This window comes from Pristiophorus japonicus, chromosome 13, assembly GCF_044704955.1.
Source record: "Pristiophorus japonicus isolate sPriJap1 chromosome 13, sPriJap1.hap1, whole genome shotgun sequence".
Classification (NCBI taxonomy): domain Eukaryota; kingdom Metazoa; phylum Chordata; class Chondrichthyes; family Pristiophoridae; genus Pristiophorus; species Pristiophorus japonicus.
The window spans coordinates 92,247,927-92,270,455 of record NC_091989.1 but is presented as its reverse complement, the minus strand read 5'-3'; the positions used below and the strand labels follow the sequence as shown (position 1 = coordinate 92,270,455).

Below are 22,529 nucleotides of genomic sequence, written 5' to 3'. Positions count from 1 at the left end.
CGTGCAGAGCTGCTGTTAAATGGAGCAGCGGGTCTGCTTGAGTCACGGGTGGAGGGGGGACCAACCTCAAATAGCTCCCGGCGGTGTTTTACGATGCCACTGATATGGGGCAAGGTGTTGGTGTGCAGAGAGGCACTGGTTACCATCGGTGGGTCTAGCCTGCCTTTAACCCTGCCAGTGTGTGTGTGCCCAGTACTCCAGGGGTTACTGCATGGTGAGTTAGTGGGAACAGGCTGCGTATGGAGTTTTCCGATAAAGCTGTTTGTGGAGAAAATGCTAACAGCAGCAAAACTCCTGCAGCTGACCTTGAGTGTGAGTCGCTGCCAATGATGGCAGTGGGCAGGGCACTGATCTCTCAGCCGCCTCTATACACAACTGATATCGCGTACTCCGACCCAGGGAGTGTAAACAAAAAGGGGAACAAACAGGAAGTGCAGCCCACCCGAGTCTGCCAGAGCATCCGACCCATCCCAGTGACCTGGCCTTAACCCTCTACATGCTGGCAATGAGTTAGTTCCCCATGTCGCTGGTGTTTTGTGTTGAGGTTTATCAACATAACAAAAAAATAGATTAGCTGGTCATTATCACATTGCTGTTTGTGGGAGCTTGCTTGTGCACAAATTGGCTGCCGCGTTTCCCACATTACAACAGTGACCACACTCCTAAAGTATTTCCTTGGCTGTAAAGTGCTTTGAGACGTCCGGTGGTCGTGAAAGGCGCTATATAAATGCAAGTCTTTCTTTCTATTAGTGACTCTGGTTTTATGCTCGGGTGGGGGATGGGTTTAGAAATAAGAAATAGGAGCAGGAGTAGGCCATTTGGCCCCTCGAGCCTGCTCTGCCATTCAATAAGATCATGGCTGATCTGATCTTGTTTGTGACTCTGTGGCAGTTACTTTGAAGCGGACGCAATGCATTCTCTACACTACTCCTCATATTGTACTTTATTTCAGAGCTGCATTTGTAAAGTGGAGCCAATGTTATCCTGGTTTTACCACTTCCTAAAGGAAACACCTCCTCCTAATCCACCTAGGCAAACGGTCGGGGGCCGGAGGAAACCCCACACAGGGTCCATCCCTTTACAAGTCCCACTTGGGTTCTGCATGTACGTTGATGTGGAATTTTCCCAATGTTGCAATACAGAACCGCCAACCTCCTTTATCCTTCCATCCTCCCCAAAATAGCTGAGGTTAATGTGGCTGTTTTGTGTGGTATGTGCAGCAGAGCATTACTGTGTTGCTCGCTCCAGGCAGGTCCCTGTACATAATACCTGCCGCTAGACAACCTCACTTCGTGAGAGCAGTCGGTGAGAACTATAGACCTGGGCTCCTTCTCATGTGTCTCAGACACCCTAAAGCACCTCGCAGACACTTACTTTGAAGCACAGTGACTTGTGCAGTTGAGTTAGCGTACAGCAAGATCCCAGAAACAGCAGAGAGAGGGAGGGAGAGAGGAATACCCAGTCGGTCTGTTTGTGATCATGTCTCTTAGGATGCTCTGCTCTTTGACCTTCAGTTGAACCAGGTGTTTTTTTTAATATTGCATGCTGAAGGAACAGATGCAGGCCAAGCCTGGGCCATAAAATAAGTTAGATTTCACCTTTTACATTGGATTCAAGTCCAGTGCAGTCATCTCCTCTGACTGTAGAGCACCTAGATGGAATGAATCTGGGCTCTCGACATTCATTTATAAGATCATAAATAGGAGCAGAAATCAGCCATTTGGCCCCTCGAGTCTGCTCCGCCATTCAATAAGATCACAGCCTCAACTCCACTTCCCTGCCCGTTCCCCATAATCCTCGGACTCCCTTGTCGTTCAAATATCTGTCTATATATTCAATGACCCAGCCTCCATATCTCTCTGGGGTAGAGAATTCCAAAGATTCACGACCCTCAAAGAAGAAATTCCTCCTCATTTCCATTTTAAATGGGTGACCCCTTATTCCTAACTCAGTAGGGTGCGCAGGACAACTTAATGGGACAGTGTTGCTCAAACAAGGATGGGTGCTGCAGTCGACGAGCGATGTTTGCCTGAGGTTTGGGTTTAAGGCACATTGTTGGGGCAGAATAGAGGGAGTGTACTCTGCACCAAGCCCACTCCGAGACCAGGTGAGAAACATGGAAGCAGTGTCTATTCAGCACGGTCACCTCTGTCTATCGATGAGAGAAAATCCCCCTCTGACCTGCTGCATAGCTCTCTCGATCTCGGTTCTGAGAAGCAGACGGGCCCCGCCTATTTATTACAAATGAGAAGTGGTGCCCTGATCAAGCGCCCAGCCCTGAGGTATCTGGTGGGCTTCCTATCACGGGCAGTGCTGACCCTCGATGTATAGTCCCTGTGAAATGCTCATCAACCTCTAGCCCCCGGCCTGTGTCTGACTCGTGCTCACACTTGCATATCACATGTGCAGTGATTCAACTGTCCAGAGTGCATCTTCGAGTCAGCAGGGCTGAGCAGGTGACTCAGCTGAAAGCAGTTTATTGATGATTTAATGCATTTATCTCCTAATCTCTGGAGCCATTAAACATCTTAAGGCTTAACTTCTTGCACTAGCTCTTCACAAACGCTGTTCCCTGCATTTATTTCCGCAGTCTGGATTAGCGTTTTAAGTTGAGATGAGGAGGCAGAGGCTGAGACCTGAGAGTGGAGGTGTTACAGTGAGCATAAGAACATAAGAAATAGGAGCAGGAGTAGGCCGTACGGCCCCTCGAGCCTGCTCCGCCATTCAATAAGATCATGGCTGATCTGATCATGGACTCAGCTCCACTTCCCCGCCCGCTCTCCATAACCCCTTATCGTTTAAGAAACTGTTTATTTCTGTCTTAAATTTATTCAATGTTCCAGCTTCCACAGCTCTCTGAGGTAGCAAATTCCACAGATTTACAACCCTCAGAGAAGAAATTTCTCATCATCTCTGTTTTAAATGGGCGGCTCCTTATTCTAAGATCACGCCCTCTAGTTCTAGTCCCCCCCATCAGTGGAAACATCCTCTCTGCATCCACCTTGTCAAGCCCCCTCATAATCTTATACATTTCGATAAGATCACCTCTCATTCTTCTGAATTCCAATGAGTAGAGGCCCAACCTACTCAACCTTTCCTCATAAGTCAACCCCCTCATCCCCAGAATCAACCTAGTGAACCTTCTCTGAACTGCCTCCAAAGCAAGTATATCCTTTCATAAATATGGAAACCAAAATTGCATGCAGTACTCCAGGTGTGGCCTCACCAATACATTATATAGCTGTAGTAAGACTTTCCTGCTTTTATACTCCATCCCCTTTGCAATAAAGGCCAAGATACCATTGGCCTTCCTGATCACTTGCTGTACCTACATACTATCCTTTTGTGTTTCATGCACAAGTACCCCCAGGTCCAGCTGTACTGCGGCACTTTGCAATCTTTCTCCATTTAAGTAATAACTTGCTCTTTGATTTTTTTTTTCTGCCAAAGTGCATGACCTCACACTTTCCCACACTATACTCCATCTGCCAAATTTTTGCCCATTCAGCCTGTCTATGTCCTTTTGCAGATTTTTTGTGTCCTCCTCACATATTGCTTTTCCTCCCATCTTTGTATCGTCAGCAAACTTGGCTATGTTACACCCAGTCCCTTCTTCCAAGTCGTTAATATAGATTGTAAATAGTTGGAGTCCCAGCACTGATCCCTGCGGCACCCCACTAGTTACTGGTTGCCAACCAGAGAATGAACCATTTATCCCGACTCTCTGTTCTGTTAGTTAGTCAATCCTCTATCCATGCTAATATATTACCCCCAACCCTGTGAACTTTTATCTTCACACAGACTAATTCAGAGGGATTGATTGCCTAACAGATCCAGACATGAGGCGAGGAAAAGCCCAGTGGTGGAGAGCTTTGGGAACCACAGGTCCACAGTCACCTGTCCCTCCCAATCCTGCTACTCACCACACATCACGTCTCAATTTACACAAATGCTGTATCTCAAAGTGTTATTTTCTGGAAAAAATCTTGTGTAAGTGTTGTCTTTAGTCTCACTTCCCTACCTTTTCTTTTACGTTTTCCCCTTCCATTCCCAAAGGCACAGACTGTGATACCTCACCTGAGTGAAGTTAGACAGAGAAATGTTGGGCAGGCTATTCTACCATAAAAGGCATCAAAGCTGTGTTGAATCCTGTCTTTCCCACTAGGGTCGAGCATGGTCCCATATAGCAGTCAGAAGTGGGAAACCCAGCAGATATTTTTATTCCCTCTTTAGCCCAGAGACAGTGAATCTGATTGTTCCAAATCTTGCCACCTCCACCCACCAACCCACCCAGCTCAATTTGGCTAAATCAGCCCAGCCTGGGGCTCAAAACCTGGGATCCTTCCTTGTCTGTGCACCTCAGTACCATAACGGGTAGATTTACCCACTTTTTACTAAAATATGCATCCAAATCTGGAGGGATTTTTTGGCTGTAATTTGCTGAAGATATGTATTTTCTATTTCTTTGCCTTTAATACATTGAGTTTGGATGGGCAAGATGTGAGGGGACTGCGCTGATTCCTCCTCCGTACTCTCAGTCACAGAAGGCTTTCGACAAGGTCCCACACAAGAGATTAATGTGCAAAGTTAAAGCACATGGGATTGGGGGTAGTGTGCTGACGTGGATTGAGAACTGGTTGTCAGACAGGAAGCAAAGAGTAGGAGTAAACGGGTACTTTTCAGAATGGCAGGCAGTGACTAGTGGGGTGCCGCAAGGTTCTGTGCTGGGGCCCCAGCTGTTTACATTGTACATTAATGATTTAGACGAGGGGATTAAATGCAGTATCTCCAAATTTGCGGATGACACTAAGTTGGGTGGCAGTGTGAGCTGCGAGGATGATGCTATTAGGCTGCAGAGTGACTTGGATAGGTTAGGTGAGTGGGCAAATGCATGGCAGATGAAGTATAATGTGGATAAATGTGAGGTTATCCACTTTGGTGGTAAAAACAGAGAGACAGACTATTATCTGAATGGTGACAGATTAGGAAAAGGGAAGGTGCAACGAGACCTGGGTGTCATGGTACATCAGTCATTGAAGGTTAGCATGCAGGTACAGCAGGCGGTTAAGAAAGCAAATGGCATGTTGGCCTTCATAGCGAGGGGATTTGAATACAGGGGCAGGGAGGTGTTGCTACAGTTGTACAGGGCCTTGGTGAGGCCACACCTGGAGTATTGTGTACAGTTTTGGTCTCCTAACTTGAGGAAGGACATTCTTGCTATTGAGGGAGTGCAGCGAAGATTCACCAGACTGATTCCCGGGATGGCGGGACTGACCTATCAAGAAAGACTGGATCAACTGGGCTTGTATTCACTGGAGTTCAGAAGAGTGAGAGGGGACCTCATAGAAACGTTTAAAATTCTGACGGGTTTAGACAGGTTAGATGCAGGAAGAATGTTCCCAATATTGGGGAAGTCCAGAACCAGGGGTCACAGTCTGAGGATAAGGGGTAAGCCATTTAGGACCGAGATGAGGAGAAACTTCTTCACCCAGAGAGTGGTGAACCTGTGGAATTCTCTACCACAGAAAGTAGTTGAGGCCAATTCACTAAATATATTCAAAAGGGAGTTAGATGAAGTCCTTACTACTCGGGGGATCAAGGGGTATGGCGAGAAAGCAGGAAGGGGGTACTGAAGTTTCATGTTCAGCCATGAACTCATTGAATGGCGGTGCAGGCTAGAAGGGCTGAATGGCCTGCTCCTGCACCTATTTTCTATGTTTCTATGTTTCTATGTCACCTAAGGGCCTTATTTCAAGAATTAAGGCATGTGGGATTAAGGAGCATCTATGGGACGCAACGAAGAGCAGGGATGAAAACGGAAACTGCTGGAAATCTCAGCAGGTCAGGCAGCATCTGTGGAGAGGAAGCAGAGTTAACTTTTCGGGTCGTGAATGAAGGGTCATTGATCTGAAACGTTAACTCTGTTTCTCTCTCCACAGATGCTGTCTGATCCGCTGAGATTTCCAGTATTTGCTGTTTTTATTACAGATTCCAGCATCCGCAGTATTTTGCTTTTATAAAGCTGAGCAGGGGTTAAAATACGTTTTGGAATAGGTGGGATGTGGGTAGTGAGGAGCCACGGAGATCTGTGCAATTTTGTCTTATATTTAGCAAGTGCTTGTGTCACAGGCGCAAGAGGAATGATATCCGAGTTTGCTGATGATTTCCAACTATAAAGGGGAGGGACAGTAAACTGTGAAGAAGCACGCAAGAGGGCATTGGGCAGCGGAGGGGCTGTTGGGTAGCGGATGCAGTTCACTGTAGAGAAACGTATTGAAGGAAGACGAAATCGAGCAGTAAGATGTTTTAAGAGTGAAGGAACGGTGAGATCTAAGGTGCAGCTACATAGATCTTTCCCAGTATCTCTCCCGGTTAAGCAGCGCCTCAACTTCAAAATTCTCATCCTTGTTTACAAATCCCTCCCTATCTCTGTAATCTCCTCCAGCCTCACAACCCCCGAGATGATTGCGCTCCTCTAATTCTGCCCTCTTGAGCATCCCTGATTATAATCGCTCAACCACCGGTGGCCGTGCCTTCAGCTGTTGGGGCCCTAAGCTGTGGAACTCCCTCCCTAAATCTCTCCGCCTCTCTTTCCTCCTGTAAGACGCTCCTTAAAACCAACCTCTTTGACCAAGCTTTTAGTCATCTGCCGTAATTTCTCCTTGTGTGGCTCAGTGTCAAATTGATTGTTTTGTCTTATAACACTCCTGTGAAGCGCCTTGGGATGTTTTACTATGTTAAAGGTGCTATATAAATACAAGTTGTTGTTGTAGTATTAAAGATCAAATTAAAAGGCAAATGGCTTTATACAGAGTTGTATCCAATATACGAACATCACGCCTGCCCCCCCCCCACTGATGATGCCTGGAACCTCATAACTATACACTTCCTACTCCTTATCAACCGTGTAATCTCCCAGGAGAAGCAAAAATCCCAGGGGGAAAATCTGGAAATTTTCTCTCTGACCCCCTCAGAAGATCGAAACAAGTCCTGAAGACCACATGGTCAACGCTTATGTTAACTGTTATATCGCTTACCTGTTTTAAGTCTTCACTAGAGAAGAGGATGCTGCCAGTGCAGCAGTCACGGAGAAGGCAGTAGCGATATTGGATAGGATAAAGAAGAGGTACTTCAAAAGTTGTCGGTGCTCAAAGTAGAAAAGTCACCCAGTCCAGGTGCGATGCATCCAAGGTTACTGAGGGAAGTAAGGGTGGAAATTGCAGAGGCTCTGGCCACAATCTTCCAATCTTCCTTGGATATGGGGGTGGTACCAGAGGACTGGAGAATTGAAAATGTTACACCTGTTTAAAAAAGGGGAGAGGCAACTACAGGCCAGTCGGCCTAACGTTAGCGGTGAGGAAACTTTTACAGACAATAATCTGGGACAAAATTATTTAGGTATTTAGAAAATTATGGGCTAATAAATGAAAATCTGCATGGATTTGTTAATGAAGTAATGGAGAGGGTGATGAGGGCAGTGTGGTTGGGTGTGTATATGGACTTTCAAAAGGCTTTTGACAAATGGACTTTCAAAAGGCTTTTGACAAAGTACCACATAATAAGCTTGTTGGCAAAATAAAAGCCCATGGGATTAAAGGGACAGTGGCAGCATGGATACAAAATTGGCTAAGGGACAGAAAGCAGACCTTGGTGGTGAACGGTTGTTTTTCAGACTGGAGTGTACAGTGGTGTTCCCCAGGGGTCAGTACTCGGACCACTGCTTTTTTTGATTTTTATCAATGGCCTGGACTTGGTACACAGGACATACTTTCAGAGTTTGCAGATGATACAAAACTCTGAAATATAGTAAACAATGAGGCGGATAGTAACAGACTTAAAAGCATACGGGATCTAATTTATTTATAGAGGAATAGAGTACAAAAGCAAGGAAGTTATGCTAACCCTTTATAAAACACTGGTTAGGCCTCAGCTGGAGTATTGTGTCCAATTCTTGGCATCACCCTTCAGGAAGGATGTCCAGGCCTTGGAGAGGGTGCAGAAGAGATTTGCTAGAATGGTACCAGGGATGAAGAACTTCAATTACGCGGAGAGACTGGAGAAGCTGGGATTGTTCGCCTTAGAGCAGAGACGGTTAAGAGGAGATTTGATAGAGGTGTTCAAAATCATAAAGAATTTTGATAGAGTAAATGAGGAGAAATTATTTCCAGTGGCAGAAGGGTTGGTAACCAGAGGACACAGTTTTACGGTGATTGGCAAAAGAACCAGAGGTGACATAAGGAAACATTATTTTTACACAGCGAGTTGTTGGGATCGAGAATGCACTGTCTGAAAGGGCGGTTGAAGCAGATTCAATAGTAACATTCAAAAGAGAATTGGATAAATACTTGAAGGGAAAAAAATTATAGGGCGATGGGGCAGAGAAGAGGAGTTGGATTAATTGGATATCTCTACCCAAGAGCTGAATGGCCTCCTTCTATGCAATATCATTCTAAGATGCAATCTCTGCTCCAGCCAATAACCAGTCCAGCTTCCTTTCCTCTCAGTAGATCTCTGTCTGAGCAAAATGCTTAAATTAGAATTTAGGTGAGGGTACTAGGTTCCTTCACACCATCAGAGAGAGACTGTTGCAACTGCCTGAGCTCCCAGAGTTAGCTTAAAGAAAGCTGTTCACATCCCACCCAATGTCTGAATCTATCCCCAGCACCACCCACCACTGCCAGAAAATTGAGTTTTCTTTTGATATTCATTCTCGGGACACAGGTATCACCAACAAGGCCGGCATTTATTGCCCACCATTGTCGATCTTGAGAAGGTGATGGTGGGCCTTTTTCTTCAACCGGCTGTAGTCCATGTGGTAACGGTAGTGCTAGATAGGGAGTTCCAGTATTTTAACCCAGCAATATGTCCATTTAATCTTCCTTCTATTTTGTCTTGCGTTAACTGAAATTGTTTTGATTTTCAGGCCCAGTGAGAAACCCGTGACCTCCAACAGGCAAATCCCATCAGAAATCGACTATAGTGAACTGCTGCAGCACTTTGAGAAGGTACAGAAAAAGCATCTGGAAATCCGGCACCAGCGGGCAGGCCACAACGATCAGCTGGAGAGGAAACTCCCCCTGTGACAGCGAAGCAACCCATTGCGTGTGATGGGCACCAGGCAAAGGACAATGTACACTCAACTGTAAGATTGCCAGCTGTGGGACTGCCCAAATCATGGAGCCGCTTTTGTTGGGCTGCTCTACTGCCTTTGCCATGCACGGTCCTTTACCACTACTAATATTCACTCTACGTGGCCTGGGAAATATTCCTGTGTTAATTGTGTAGAATTTATGGGTCTGTGAGATCCTCAAAGTGGAGAAGTGAGCGTTGTTCCGCAATGCTCCACCTCACTGCCCCCACATGGTAGAGTCTTTGCACTGACTATTCCTCAATGCTCCCCCCTCCTTGGTGCCCGCACATGGTAGAGTCTTTGCACTGACCACTGCTTCCTCTCAATGGCCCCACATGGTAGAGTCTTTGCACTGACCAATGCTCCCCCTCAATGGCCCCACATGGTAGAGTCTTTGTACTGACCAATGCTCCCCCTCAATGGCCCCACATGGTAGAGTCTTTGCACTGACCAATGCTCCCCCTCAATGGCCCCACATGGTAGAGTCTTTGCACTGACTACTGCTTCCCTGCAATGGCCCCACATGGTAGAGTCTTTGCACTGACCACTGCTTCCCCCAATGGCCTCACATGGTAGATAGAGTCTTTACACTGACCAATGGCCCCACATGGTAGAGTCTTTGCACTATCACTGCTTACCCAGTTGGCAAGCCACACACAATAGTTTATTTGGTGCAGAGAGTGTTTTATTTTTCACTTGTGTACCAATCCCTTCCACTAACTTCCACAACAATACCCTTCTTTCCCCCCTCCCTCCGCAATTGAGATCAAATTCCATCTTCGTCTAAAAACCATTCCTCATTTCACAGGAACAGAAATATCCCAGTCAGGACCAATTTGGGAATTTCTCATGCGACCATAACTTATTTTGTTAATTGAACTCAGTAAGTGTGAGTAGGCTCTTTGTCTCCTCTTTAATCGCACTGCCATACGGCACTTACAAAGCCTAGTCAACAGCATCCTGGGCAGAGTGTCAATCTGCACTGATCTCTTGTCAATTGACGTTCTTGGCAGCACAAGGTTGACTGGCGGGGGCAATGAGAAAATATCTCTCTGCTTCAGTAGGGGGTGCTCTTCTCGAGATAAGGCTGAGACACATTGTTGGGAAGAGTAGAGGGAGCTTTACTCTGCATCTTGCAGTGCTATACCTGACCTAGTGGTGCTTGATGCTTGATGCTTGGAATGGGCAACACGAATATCCCACACCCCGATAAGCACAAGATCACACTGCTGCAGTTTCACAGGAGGTGACTAGGCAGATTATTGTCAATACAATTTAAATAAGACATAGCTTATGAAATAAAGGTGACAGATATGCACTGATCACAGCTGACCTTGGTAAAAGTGTCACATGGTTGAATTGAAGTAGGCCACAGGCAGTGGAAAGGATGTATAAATGGTGACGTATTTGCTGAAAACGTACTATAAAATCAGGTGCACAAATTGGTACATGCCAGTGTGATTTGTGGGGTTCAGTTACGCCCCAATTTGAAGGCCATGTGGGAAGCTGTGACCCGTGCACCAGCTCGGGAAATATCAAAAAAGGATTGAATCCTAAAAATCTTCAGAGTGCAATCAATGCAATACTAACCTTCTGGAACACAGAGCTGGAGGATAGGCTGCCCATCTCGCCTCACCATTAAAACTCCTGAACCTTGGTGACTCCTTCTCCAAACATGGCGATCGGTAACTTAAACCGAGAGCAACTTGAATGCATTGGGGGGAGGAATATTGGGGATTGAAACTTTTGCACTATTTTATAAATCGTGATGCCTCTGCTGCTTATCGTTGGGCTTTGTTGTTTTACACAGGCTGTCAGCGGACTCTCGTTTCCGCTGCCCCTTGTTTGACCAATAGCAAGTGTGTGTTTGTGTCACCCTGGGGTCATTAGAGGACCAATATCAGATGTGTCAGTCAGTAACTGCAGTAGGTACCCACAACCAATGTTCCCTATTACTTGTTTTTTGAGAGCATGGCCCATTCACAGTTTTGTGAAACTTAGCATTGAGAAATACCGGCAGAGAGCTGTGCAGCCACACAGCATATAGAGAACGTTGCCCACAGCTCTGAACATCTTGTTTTCTGTCTGCATTCAAAGAATTTTCTAATGCAGCGAATGCTGCTGTGTCAGCCAATGAGTTGGAGGCGGGACTTGTAGTTTTAATTTACACTCAAACTACAGCAAGCAATCTCTGAACTCATGACCAAAACTACAGCAGAGTGTATTTACTAATAAACGACAGCGAGCAGAGGCTCCCCAGTCCAGCGGGATTATTTCTCCAGCAGATTGCAGAGTGTGGAGTTACATAAAACAGATTCTGTGCGTAAAATTAATTCCAGTCACTTGCAGCAGTGCGATGGCCAGGCATGATTGACGGGGGAATTACCCAATCAGCTCCATCCTGGCCTGGACTTGTCACCGTGTAAAATTTAAAATAGCGAACGGGAAAAAACCTCATCAGACTTGGAGCAGAAGGAATTTGCTCCTCCACCTGACTGTATTGAAGAAGTACCAGTGACTCCTTCAAGCCTGATCAGCACTCGCTGTTTAATTAGAGACACTCAAAATGCAAACACAATAAATTAAGTTGATTGAAATCGTTTCTCTCTCAAAGAGGATGTCATTACTGAAACTTCCTTCTTTCAAACTCTGCCGTTTCCAGTTTACTGACCCACTTAACAGTAGGAGCCTCCTCGAGACACACAAATATTAAAAAACCATTCAACCCTCCCCCATGAAATGAATACAGTTAAAATACACCAGCCATGGCCAGTCTTGTACAAAGTATTTTAAACTCGACAAGATGAGATCCCTTTACCTTCAGCAGAATGGAGTTGATCTGGTTGGGTTTGGCTGTAATGTTCAAGTCCCGGTTGATGTGTCAGGTGCTGTACACTGGACATGGGGCCTGCTGCCCAATGCAGCCAGTACTCGCCTCAGACACCTGCACCCACTCAAGTATCCACCATAGGCTACCTCCGTTAAATCTCCAAATGTGTGTTTAAAAGCTGAATAGCTACACAATTCACTTTTGTTGAAATTAATAGAACTCACGAAAATTGGTTGCAACGGCATCCTTCTCCCTGCTCCCCCTCCTCTCTTTCCCCACCCGCCTATCTCCCATCTCCCCCTCCTCTCTTTCCCCACCCCCCCATCTCCCTCCTCCCCCCGTCTCCCTCCTCCTCTTCCCCCCCCTCCCCCCATCTCCCTCCTCCTCTCTTTTCCCCCCCCCCCTCCCTCCTCATCATTCCCCTCTCCCCACCCCAAAAAAAAAATCATGGCTCACATAACTTGTGTTTTGAGGTTGAGGGATAAGTTTGCTGAGCTGAAGTTAAGCAACTTTATCTGTGTTCAGGGCCCACTCAGTTCATGCCATTGATCAGGACCTTGAACCTGGCGTTGGGGGGGGGGGGGGGAAGGAAAACAGAAATTAGAATTAACCTTTTATATCTATGATAAAGTAGTTAAGTCTGATTTTGAACAAGTATACGTTTTTGGTGCCCCGCCCAGCATTTGGACATCAGAGTTGACATAGGGCAAACATAACAGTGTTTTGGTGTATTCAGTGTACTGGTGGCAATACATTATGGTAAAAATTGCACTTAATGCTCTCTAATGTTGTATGATACCCAGTTCATCTCAAATCTCACTGCTCCCACCTCCATGGACAGGCCTCTGTGCCCATCATTACTTCACCCCTAGTGCTATAGTGTGACAAACCTCTACCCACCAATACTGCACCCCAAGTGTAATAGTGACAGACCTCTACCCACAAATACTGTACCCCAGTGTTATACAGTGACAGATCTGTACCTCGGTGTTATACAGCGATCGACCTGTACCCACCAATACTGCACTCCAGTGTTACACAGTGACAGACCTGTACCCACCAATACTGTACCCCAGTGTTATAGTGACAGATCTGTACCCATCATTACTTCACCCCCCAGTGTTATAGTGACAGAAACAATCTGATTTTACCACTGTGTTTTTCACAGCCCGAGTGTGAACATTGCACAAACTACCTGTTACACTTTACCAAAATCCTAGTGACAACACTACTTATAATCTGAAAGATGTTTACATGTCCTTTTTTAAGATTTAGATTTCAATTTTATTCATCCTTTTTCTCACGGTCCCATGATTTTAGATCATTATTAACAATACAGATTTATTCAGCTTTCATTTTTTATATATACACAGAAATATACAAGTTTACCCCGCCTCTCTGGGAATCAGCGTTGTGTGCTGTATGTCGATGCTTAGTGTCTGGCTGCTTACTGCCGAGCTCTTCAAGTACTGCAGCCTTTACCTCCAACATTCTTTGGCCAACTCGGATTATTTTGTTCTGATTTGCAATTTTCTTTTCTGGAATCCAATCCTGATCAGAGATGCCAGTGATTCTTGCTGTGTGTGGGGTTGGGGTAACTGGATATTGTTTACTCCTATGTACAGGTCAAGAAATAAAGGTCGGCTGCAGTACTTTTTTTGGAGCACTTTCTTTTTGTGGCTAAGCTCATTTTTTGAGGGGTGTTTTATCACCTGACCCTACCCGTCCCTATCTGAGTAGTTGTCTCCTGGACCAGTGCCATCAGTCATTTGTCCCTGATTTCCCCCCCCCCCCTGCCCCCAATTGGGAAATCATGGGCTCCATTGTGGTCCACCCCCTACCCACCATTACCTTGCTCTGCCCTTCTCTGTGCCTGAAGAGTTGTAACTACAAACCACCTGACTCGGGTATGCATTCCAGCTGGGGAATCCAGCAAATTGCAGCCTTTGTTTTTTGTGTGTGGGGCATCGAACTATGACATCAGTCTTACCTGACTTTGGGTGGGGGGGGGCGGGGGGAGGTGACTTTAAAACAATGCTGCTTCAAAAATGACAGATCTTTAAAAGCTGATGGCCGTTTGTTCCTCAGGGACGGGTGACATTGGAGGGGTCTGTAACGGAAGGGGAAAATGCTTGTGTTCAGTTGTCTCGAGTGAATTCATTCTCCAAGCTCTTGGATAATTCAGATACCAAAGTCTCTGATTTATTTAATTGGATGCCACGGAGTGTGAGCTTCCTAAGATCTTCCCAACCACCTCGGCCCACCAGGAGTTGACCACGATTTGCTGGCTCTTGTTTTGGTAGATGGCGTACTTTGGGCAGCTGATGCCCAGATTTCCAATCAGCACGCTCTCTACCGAACGTTTACACCTAAGTTCAAATCAATACTGCTGCAATCAAGAGTAGGCGTAGCAGTAATCACACATCATGTACAGGTGGCTCCATGGGTAAATGCACCCCATTGCCTTGGTACTGAGCCGTACAGACAAGGCAGGTCCCCGACCTGATCCCTGGCTCAGGTAGTTGATCTCGGCGAGGGCTGCAGTTGGACTGGGGGCAGGGGAGGGGAAGCAGCAAGGGTTCATGCTCCTATTCAATACTAACCTTCACTGGGACACAGGTGTGCGAGAGCATGTGTATTTGTGTGTTGGGCTGGCGGCGATGCCTCAACAGTTGAATAACCTGCCAGTGCTCACTGTCTAGGCTCACACATGGAAATGACTGGTGCCCATTGGAACTGAACCCCTGTTAAAGCCTGTGCTGTCAGGGCGGGAGGGTGCCGGGAATGCAAGGTACATATTCAGGTCATAGTGGGTTTTCAGGAGCACATTTGTTGCAGTAAAGTAATGGCATTCGCTGCTCATTAGGTACCCCAAACACTCACTGATAACAGCAAAGGAGCAAATGCAGTTACAGGCTGGTGCCCAGCACCATCTTTTATTCATGCTTTCTTTTAAATTGTTGACATCTTAACAGACTTGTTTGGCAAAATTAAGAGGCTCATTATGGACAATGTTATTACATTCACTTACTGGGATGAAACATTCCTGACGTGTAGATTTGTGTGTGTAACAATCTTCACGCGTAAGTGTCCCGCCCCCACAAATCCTTCAGAGTGAGGTGATGCTGGGTGTCCAAAGCAGAACCCATTGTGTTGAATGACTTGTGTGAATGTACTTCAATCATCGTTATCCTCCTTTACTGGGGATCCAATTATCTATAAAGCAAGTGATTTGCCACGGAACAACATCCTGTGAGTTTGCCACCCATAGTGATACTTTCCTTAAAAAGGGGGTAATACAGATGGTAGTCCCGTGGTTAGTGAACACTGGTTTCTGGGCTGGCATAGCAATCGAATGGCACAACTGAGTATCGGACAGATGCCACAACTGTCCGTCCTTGGCACCATTTTCTGGCAAATCACTTGCCTCAATTATGTTTAAGATGAATTATGAATTTCTTGTAAATCTGTTCAGAGTTCTCGGAGCAAGAGCTAATCATGCCCTCGGATTGTAAATAAAGACGGCATATCCACTGCAGGTAAATGAACATTATTAATCTTGTTTACAAAGGGACTTGTCCTTTGAATTTAATATTTAAATAAACTTGTGCTGTACATAGCTGTGTAAAAGAAATGATGTACCTTTAACCCTGTTTACAGGGCATCTGTTTATATTTAAAGAAGCTTTGTGCTAACTGGGCCTTTTCTTTGTAAGCTTATCCCATGACTCCCAGATTCTGTGGTGCATTTTGTTTCCATGATGATTCTGGTCTGGGATTTAAAGATTTTTATTTCTGTCGACCAAATTACAGAAAGGCGGGCCTGAATTCTCAGCTTAGTTCTCGAGACAAAATGGGTAGCATTTTGGAATGGAGAGAAGATTAAACCCTGGAAGGGCCAGTTCTCAATGATATCATCTACAAACAATTCTTGGGTAATCTGGAACTCTATCCTGGCAACTGAAGCTCAAATCATTCTAGAAATAAACCAAGAATAATGTCTGAAGGAAAGTGGGCAATAGAACACAAAGGTCTGACCTCATTTGGGTTTTGTTCCCTCTTTAACAATGTGTAAACAATTCCTTTACAGTAGACTAATATGCTCCGATAACACAAGTGCTGGTCTCCTTTCAATGGTTATTATTTAGAATCTGTGATCAAATAAAGGTGCACTGTCTCTCTTTGAAGTTCTGTCATTTTTGATGTTTTCAAAAGGTGTTTGACAAAATATATATCGGCCGGCATGGACACGATGGGCCAAAATAGCCTCCTTCCGTGCTGTAACTTTCTGTGATCTACTCAGCAAAGGCCAGTAGGTTATTTGATTCCTGATAAGTATTTTATTTTCCACCACGCAACAACAACATCACTGGACAATATGGCAGTCGATGCAACCTTAAGCCAACTTTGCATGCCAGGAACCTCATTCCTGGCATGCAAGGGCTCCTTCGCCAAGCATTTACTACTTATCTCACTAGACACGGCAATGCTAATGTCAATTGAGTTGCCTAGCTTTACAAAAGCAAGAGACTGTCATGGCTCCTGCTATGGATCAGTGGTTAAGATTGTTGAGATGGGGTCCGACTATTTACCATGAATGATCTGTCAGAGATGCATGAGCAGTATCCTCAGTACTGAGGGTGATCACACATGCCCGTGAAACTGGCGATATTATAGTGTGTCGCCCTGAGCTGAGCAACTGTGCCAGTGACTGCTGGATGCTATTTATTGTACATATGGTATAGACAAGAATAACTAGACAGTCACATATCGGGAATTGGATAGAAAGTGAGTGGTAATTGACTGGTCTATGAGCATCTAAAGCTTGAAGTTGATCAATAAATATTGGGATACATCAGTTGACCAACTAATTACTAATCAATGGAAGTTCTATTCTTTTCTACTCTCTGGGGAGACTGCCTTTTGAGTATTGTATCGTATTTTGCTCACATTACCTTGAAACCCACATTAATGCATTGAAGAGCCTCCAGCAAGCAGACCTGTGGTTTTTGTGGGACCGAGTCCCAGTACAGGTAGTTAAATATATATCCATTAACATCTTCAAAATAAGGAGCTGGCTTAATATTGTAGATTTCAGGGATAAGAAATGGATTGAGATCAACAAATAGAAGCCCTTTTGGAATGCAATGGGTGGCTAAGCTATACAAAGGTTAATCCCTGGTCTGTGTTGTTATCTTGTCTCAACAAGGAGGGATAATCAGCCCGAGCTCCTGATCACTAGAAGTGTGCGTGAACAGGATCGGCCTCAGCTCTGATTCCACCAGTGGTTGAACATCTGTTAACACTTCAAGCGCATGCCAATAATGGTCAACTTAGTAAGAGTGACTCTCACCTGTGGGAATAAAGCCCCAACAAAGGAGCCAACGAGAGGAGGAGATAATTGGTGGAGAGATAAAAAAAAATTAATCAAACACTCCATGGAACACTGCTGGGACCACAGAAATGGCAGGGCAGAGCGGGAAGGTGGTGGGGTTGGTGGGTGATTTGGAGTTTGCCTTTAGGGATGGAGCAATTCGGTGGAGCGTTCCTTCAGGTGAGTGGGAAGGAGAGCATCGTGCGGTGAGTTGTGCATAGAATAAGGAGTTGGGCTGAAAGGCCTGATCGACATAGAAAATAGGTGCAGGAGTAGGCCATTCGGCCCTTTGAGCCTGCACTGCCATTCAATAAGATCATGGCTGATCATTCCCTCAGTACCCCTATCCTGCTTTCTCTCCATACTCCTTAATCCCCTTAGCCGTAAGGGCCATATCTAACTCCCTCTTGAATATATCCAATGAACTGGCATCAACAACTCTCTGCGGCAGGGAATTCCACAAGTTAACAACTCTCTGAGTGAAGAAGTTTCTCCTCATCTCAGTCCTAAATGGTCTACCCCTTATCCTAAAACTATGTCCCTTGGTTCTGGACCTCCCCAACATCGGGAACATTCTTCCCGCATCTAACCTGTCCAGTCCCGTCAGAATCTTATACGTTTCTATGAGATCCCCTCTCATCCTTCTAAACTCCAGTGAATAAAGGCCCAGTTGATCCAGTCTCTCCTCATATGACAGTCCTGCCATCCCTGGAATTAGTCTGGTGAACCTTCGCTACACTCCCTCAATAGCAAGAACGTCCTTCCTCAGATTAGGAGACCAAAACTGAACACAATATTCCAGGTGAGGTCTTACTAAGGCCCTGTACAATTGCAGTGAGATCTCCCTGCTCCTATAGTCAAATCCCCTAGCTATGAAGGCCAACATACCATTTGCTGCTTATGAGGGAGAAGGGAATAGAGGGTTATGCTGATAGATTTAGATGAGGAAAGACGGCAGGAGGCTCGAGTGGAGCATGAAAGCCGGCCTGGTCTGGTTGGGCAGAATGGCCTGTTTCTGTGCCCTATATCCCATGTAATCCTATGTAAACCTGGCCGATGTGAGTGAGGAGCCAGCCCCCCGATTATAACAAGAGCACGGTATTCGCGTCCCCTGCCTATCTCAAAAACCACAGCAGTGCGGCACAGACAGCCGGGGGGGGGGGGGGAGAGGATAACCCACCACACATATCCTGTCAGGCTCAATCAGACCATTCTTCTGGGCAAGCTTGAAATAAACCAGTCAAAATCACCGTACTTCAAACACTTATCATCGCTCATCAATGTGGGACCACCCTCCGAGTAGCTCAAGGCCATTGCAGCTGACCTCTCGCAGCTTAATACATAAATTAAAGGCAGATAAACAGGATGTGTGGGAGGACAGGATCTCAGTCACTCAGCTCGGAGTTTGTCAGAAAGCCTCGTCGTCCATTGACTCGCGAGTCTGGGTTTACTGCACAATTGCACCATTGCACACAGTGCTGTTTGTTGATGGGGCAGACAAAAGGACTGCCAAAGGCTAGCTACTGCCAAAGAACAACTGACCCTGTACAAATAACATCAACCAACAACCTTCACAAACATCAGATTTCTTTTGCTCTGAATGTTTCAAGTCCTTCACTTCCACGAGTTACTTGTGACACTTTCTTTATTTTCAGTGACGATTGTGCTTATCAAAGTGATGGATGTTACTGCCAGGGAATGCAACACCTTCTACTTCAGTCATCAAACACTCCCAGGGGCAGGTACAGCACAGTTTAGACACAGAGTAAAACTCCCTCTACAATGTCCCATTAAACACTCCTAGGGCAGGTACACCATGGGTTAGAAAGATAGAAAATAGGTGCAGGAGTAGGCCATTCGACCCTTCGATTCAATAAGATCATGGCTGATCCTTACTTCAGTACCCCTTTCCTGCTTTCTCTCCATACCCCTTGATCCCCTTAGCCGTAAGGGCCATATCTAACTCCCCCTTGAATATATCCAATGAACTAGCATCAACAACTCTCTGCGGCAGGGAATTCCACAGGTTAACAACTCTCTGAGTGAAGAAGTTTCTCCTCATCTCAGTCCTAAATGGCCTGCTCCTTATCCTAAGACTGTGTCCCCTGGTTCTGGACTTCCCCAACATCGGGAACATTCTTCCCGCATCTAACCTGTCCAGTCCCGTCAGAATCTTACATGTTTCTATGAGATCCCCTCTCATCCTTCTAAACTCCAGTGTATAAAGGCCCAGTTGATCCAGTCTCTCCTCATATGTCAGTCCAGCCATCCCTGGAATCAGTCTGGTGAACCTTGGCTGCACTCCCTCAATAGCAAGAACATCCTTCCTCAGATTAGGAGACCAAAATTGAACACAATATTCCAGGTGAGACCTCACCAAGTCCCTGTACAACTGCAGTAAGACTTCCCTGCTTCTATACTTAAATCCCCTTGCTATGAAGGCCAACATACTTTTTGCCTTCTTCACCGCCTGCTGTACCTGCATGTCAACTTTCATTGACTGATGAACTATGACACCCAGGTCTCGCTGCACCTCCCCATTTCCTAATCTGCCGCCATTCAGATAATATTCTGCCTTTGTATTTTTGCCCCCAAAGTGGATAACTTCACATTTATCCACATTATACTGCATCTGCCAAGTATTTGCCCACTCGCCTAACCTGTCCAAATCACCCTGCAGTCTCTTAGCCTCCTCCTCACAGCTCACACCGCCACCCTGTTTAGACAGAGAGTAAAGCTCCCTCTATACTGAGCCATCAAACATTCCCAGGACAGATACAGCACGGGTTAGATACAGAATAAAGCTCCCTCTACACTGTCCCATCAAACACTCCTAGGGCAGGTACAGCACGGGTAAGATACAGAATAAAGCTCCCTCTAACTGTCCCATCAAACACTCCCAGGGCAGGTACAACACGAGTTAGATACAGAGTAAAGCTCCCTCTACACTATCCCTTCAAACAACCCAGGTCAGGGACACCATGGGTTAGATACAGAGTAAAGCTCTCTCTACACTGTCTCATCAAACACTCCCAGGGCAAATATAGTATGGGTTCGATACACAGTAAAGCTCCCTCTACACTGTCCCATCAAACACTCCCAGGGCAGGCACACCACGGATTAGATACAGAGTAAAGTTCCCTCTACACTGTCCCATCAACATTCCCAGGGCAGGTACAGCACGGGTTAGATACAGAGTAAAGCTCCCTCTACACTGTCCCATCAAACACTCCCAGGGCAGGTACAGCATGCGTAAAAAACTGTAAAGCTCCCTCTACACTGTCCCATCAACATTCCCAGGGCAGGTACAGCACAGGTTAGATACAGTGTAAGGCTCCCTCTACACTGTCCCATCAAACACTCCCAGGGCAGGTACAGCACAGGTTAGATACAGTGTAAAGCTCCCTCTACACTGTCCCATTTAACCTATACCCTGTACAGCACCCTGTGACATTTCCATTTCCCACGCCAGCCGTCCAGTGGCATTTCTGAGATTGTTAAAATATTGCCATTTGTTGCCAAGTTAGGAGCAGGTGTGTTGTTAGGGACCATGTACATGGGGAACTGGACTGAGAGAGCCCAAAGTTATTTCCCATAGGACCCTCCAATAAGCAGAGAGAAACCTTCATCACATCAGTTTAGCGGTGTCTAGATCCATGTTCCAGAGGTGACAGGTCAGTATCTCACCCACTGCACTACCTAACCTTGCCTTTGGAAAAAAGGAACATGGTACTGAAAGGTATTTTTACCTTCCCTTATTTACTTAAGATTCGACTGGCATAAATGGTGTCGACAAGGTTACTTGCTTTAGTAAACTAAAATAGTTTAATAAACACACACACATATGCATTACATAAACTTGGACAGTGAAGACATGGTTAAAATATAGGCTTTACTTCCCATACAACCAAGGAATGCGTTGACGTGGGATGGTTTCGCTGGACAGCCTGTGGGATGCTTCGCTACGTCACCATCTCTTCCTTCTTGGAGTTACCTCCCCCGTGTAATAAGGGGTTCCGAAGTTAATGTTTTTATACCCTTTAAATATACAATCAGCACATTCTTGATCGATGGCTGTCTGAGCTTGTCGATAATTGAATCATCGGGTTAAAATCTGACCCCATCTCCTGGTTTGTGTAACTGTCTTCAAGTCAAGTAAATATAATTACAATAGATTAAGATATCGGGTTTCTGGCTATCAGAAATCTGGTATTCTGTGTTCTTGCCGTGTAGGAGTTCCAAGTAGAGCACTTGTTTTGGGAGTCTTGAGCCGGGCATGCGGACAATGTGGTCAGTGCTTCGATGCTGGGGGTGTTGGCCTGAGCGAGGACACTAACGTTGGTGCGTCTATCCTCCCAGTGGATTTGCAGGATCTTGCAGAGGCAGCGCTAGTGGTAATTCTCCAGCGATTTGAGGTGTCTACTGTATATGATCCACGTATTTGAGCCATATAGGAGGGCGGGTATCACTACAGCCCTGTAGACCATAAGCTTGGCGCTAGATTTGAGGTCCTGGTCTTCGAACACTCTCTTCCTCAAGTGACCGAAGGCTGCGCTGGCGCACTGGAGGCGATGTTGGACCTCGTCTTCTACTTGGAACTCCTACACGGCAGGCGATCCCCAGATGGGCAGAGGAAACGTTTCAAAGACACCCTCAAAGCCTCCTTGATAAAGTGCAACAACCCCACTGACACCTGGGAGTCCTTGGCCCAAGACCCCCCTGAGTGGAGGAAGAGCATCCGGGAGGGCGCTGAGCACCTTGAGTTTCGGCGCTGAGAGCATGCAGAAATCAAGCGCAGACAGCGGAAGGAGCATGCGGCAAACCAGACTCCCCACCCACCCTCTCCCTCAACCACAATCTGTCCCACCTGTGACAGAGACTGTAATTCCCGTATTGGACTGTACATTCACCTGAGAACTCACTTTTAGAGTGGAAGAAAGTCTTCCTCGATTTCGAGGGACTGCCTACGATGATGATGATGATGGTTCTGTGTTCTACAGGAAACGAGCAATTAACGGAGGCGGCTTTGTTTCCTGTCAAGTAAGCATAATTGCAATGGCTGTTTTCATAAGTTCATTTAACATGTCTGGTTTCTGTGAAAAAACAGGGAAGGGTTGTCAGAAAGATGGTATTCTGTGTAAATATTAATCTCTTACATGACTATTGGTTTCTGTGGAAATATTAATCCCCTACAGC

The 22,529-nt window shown here is 45.9% G+C and overlaps 1 protein-coding gene across 2 annotated transcripts in view; it reads left to right on the top strand.

Moving 5' to 3' along the window:
• vac14 (vac14 homolog (S. cerevisiae)) overlaps positions 1-12,528 on the top strand; it is a 406,574-nt gene extending 394,046 nt beyond the window's left edge. For both annotated transcript variants that reach the window (XM_070897766.1, XM_070897765.1), the window contains exon 20: positions 8,924-12,528. In XM_070897766.1, the coding sequence (XP_070753867.1) occupies positions 8,924-9,083 (160 nt within the window). In that variant the 3' untranslated portion in view covers positions 9,084-12,528. The remainder of the gene's footprint in view (positions 1-8,923) is intronic.
• Positions 12,529-22,529: the final 10,001 nt, after the last annotated feature.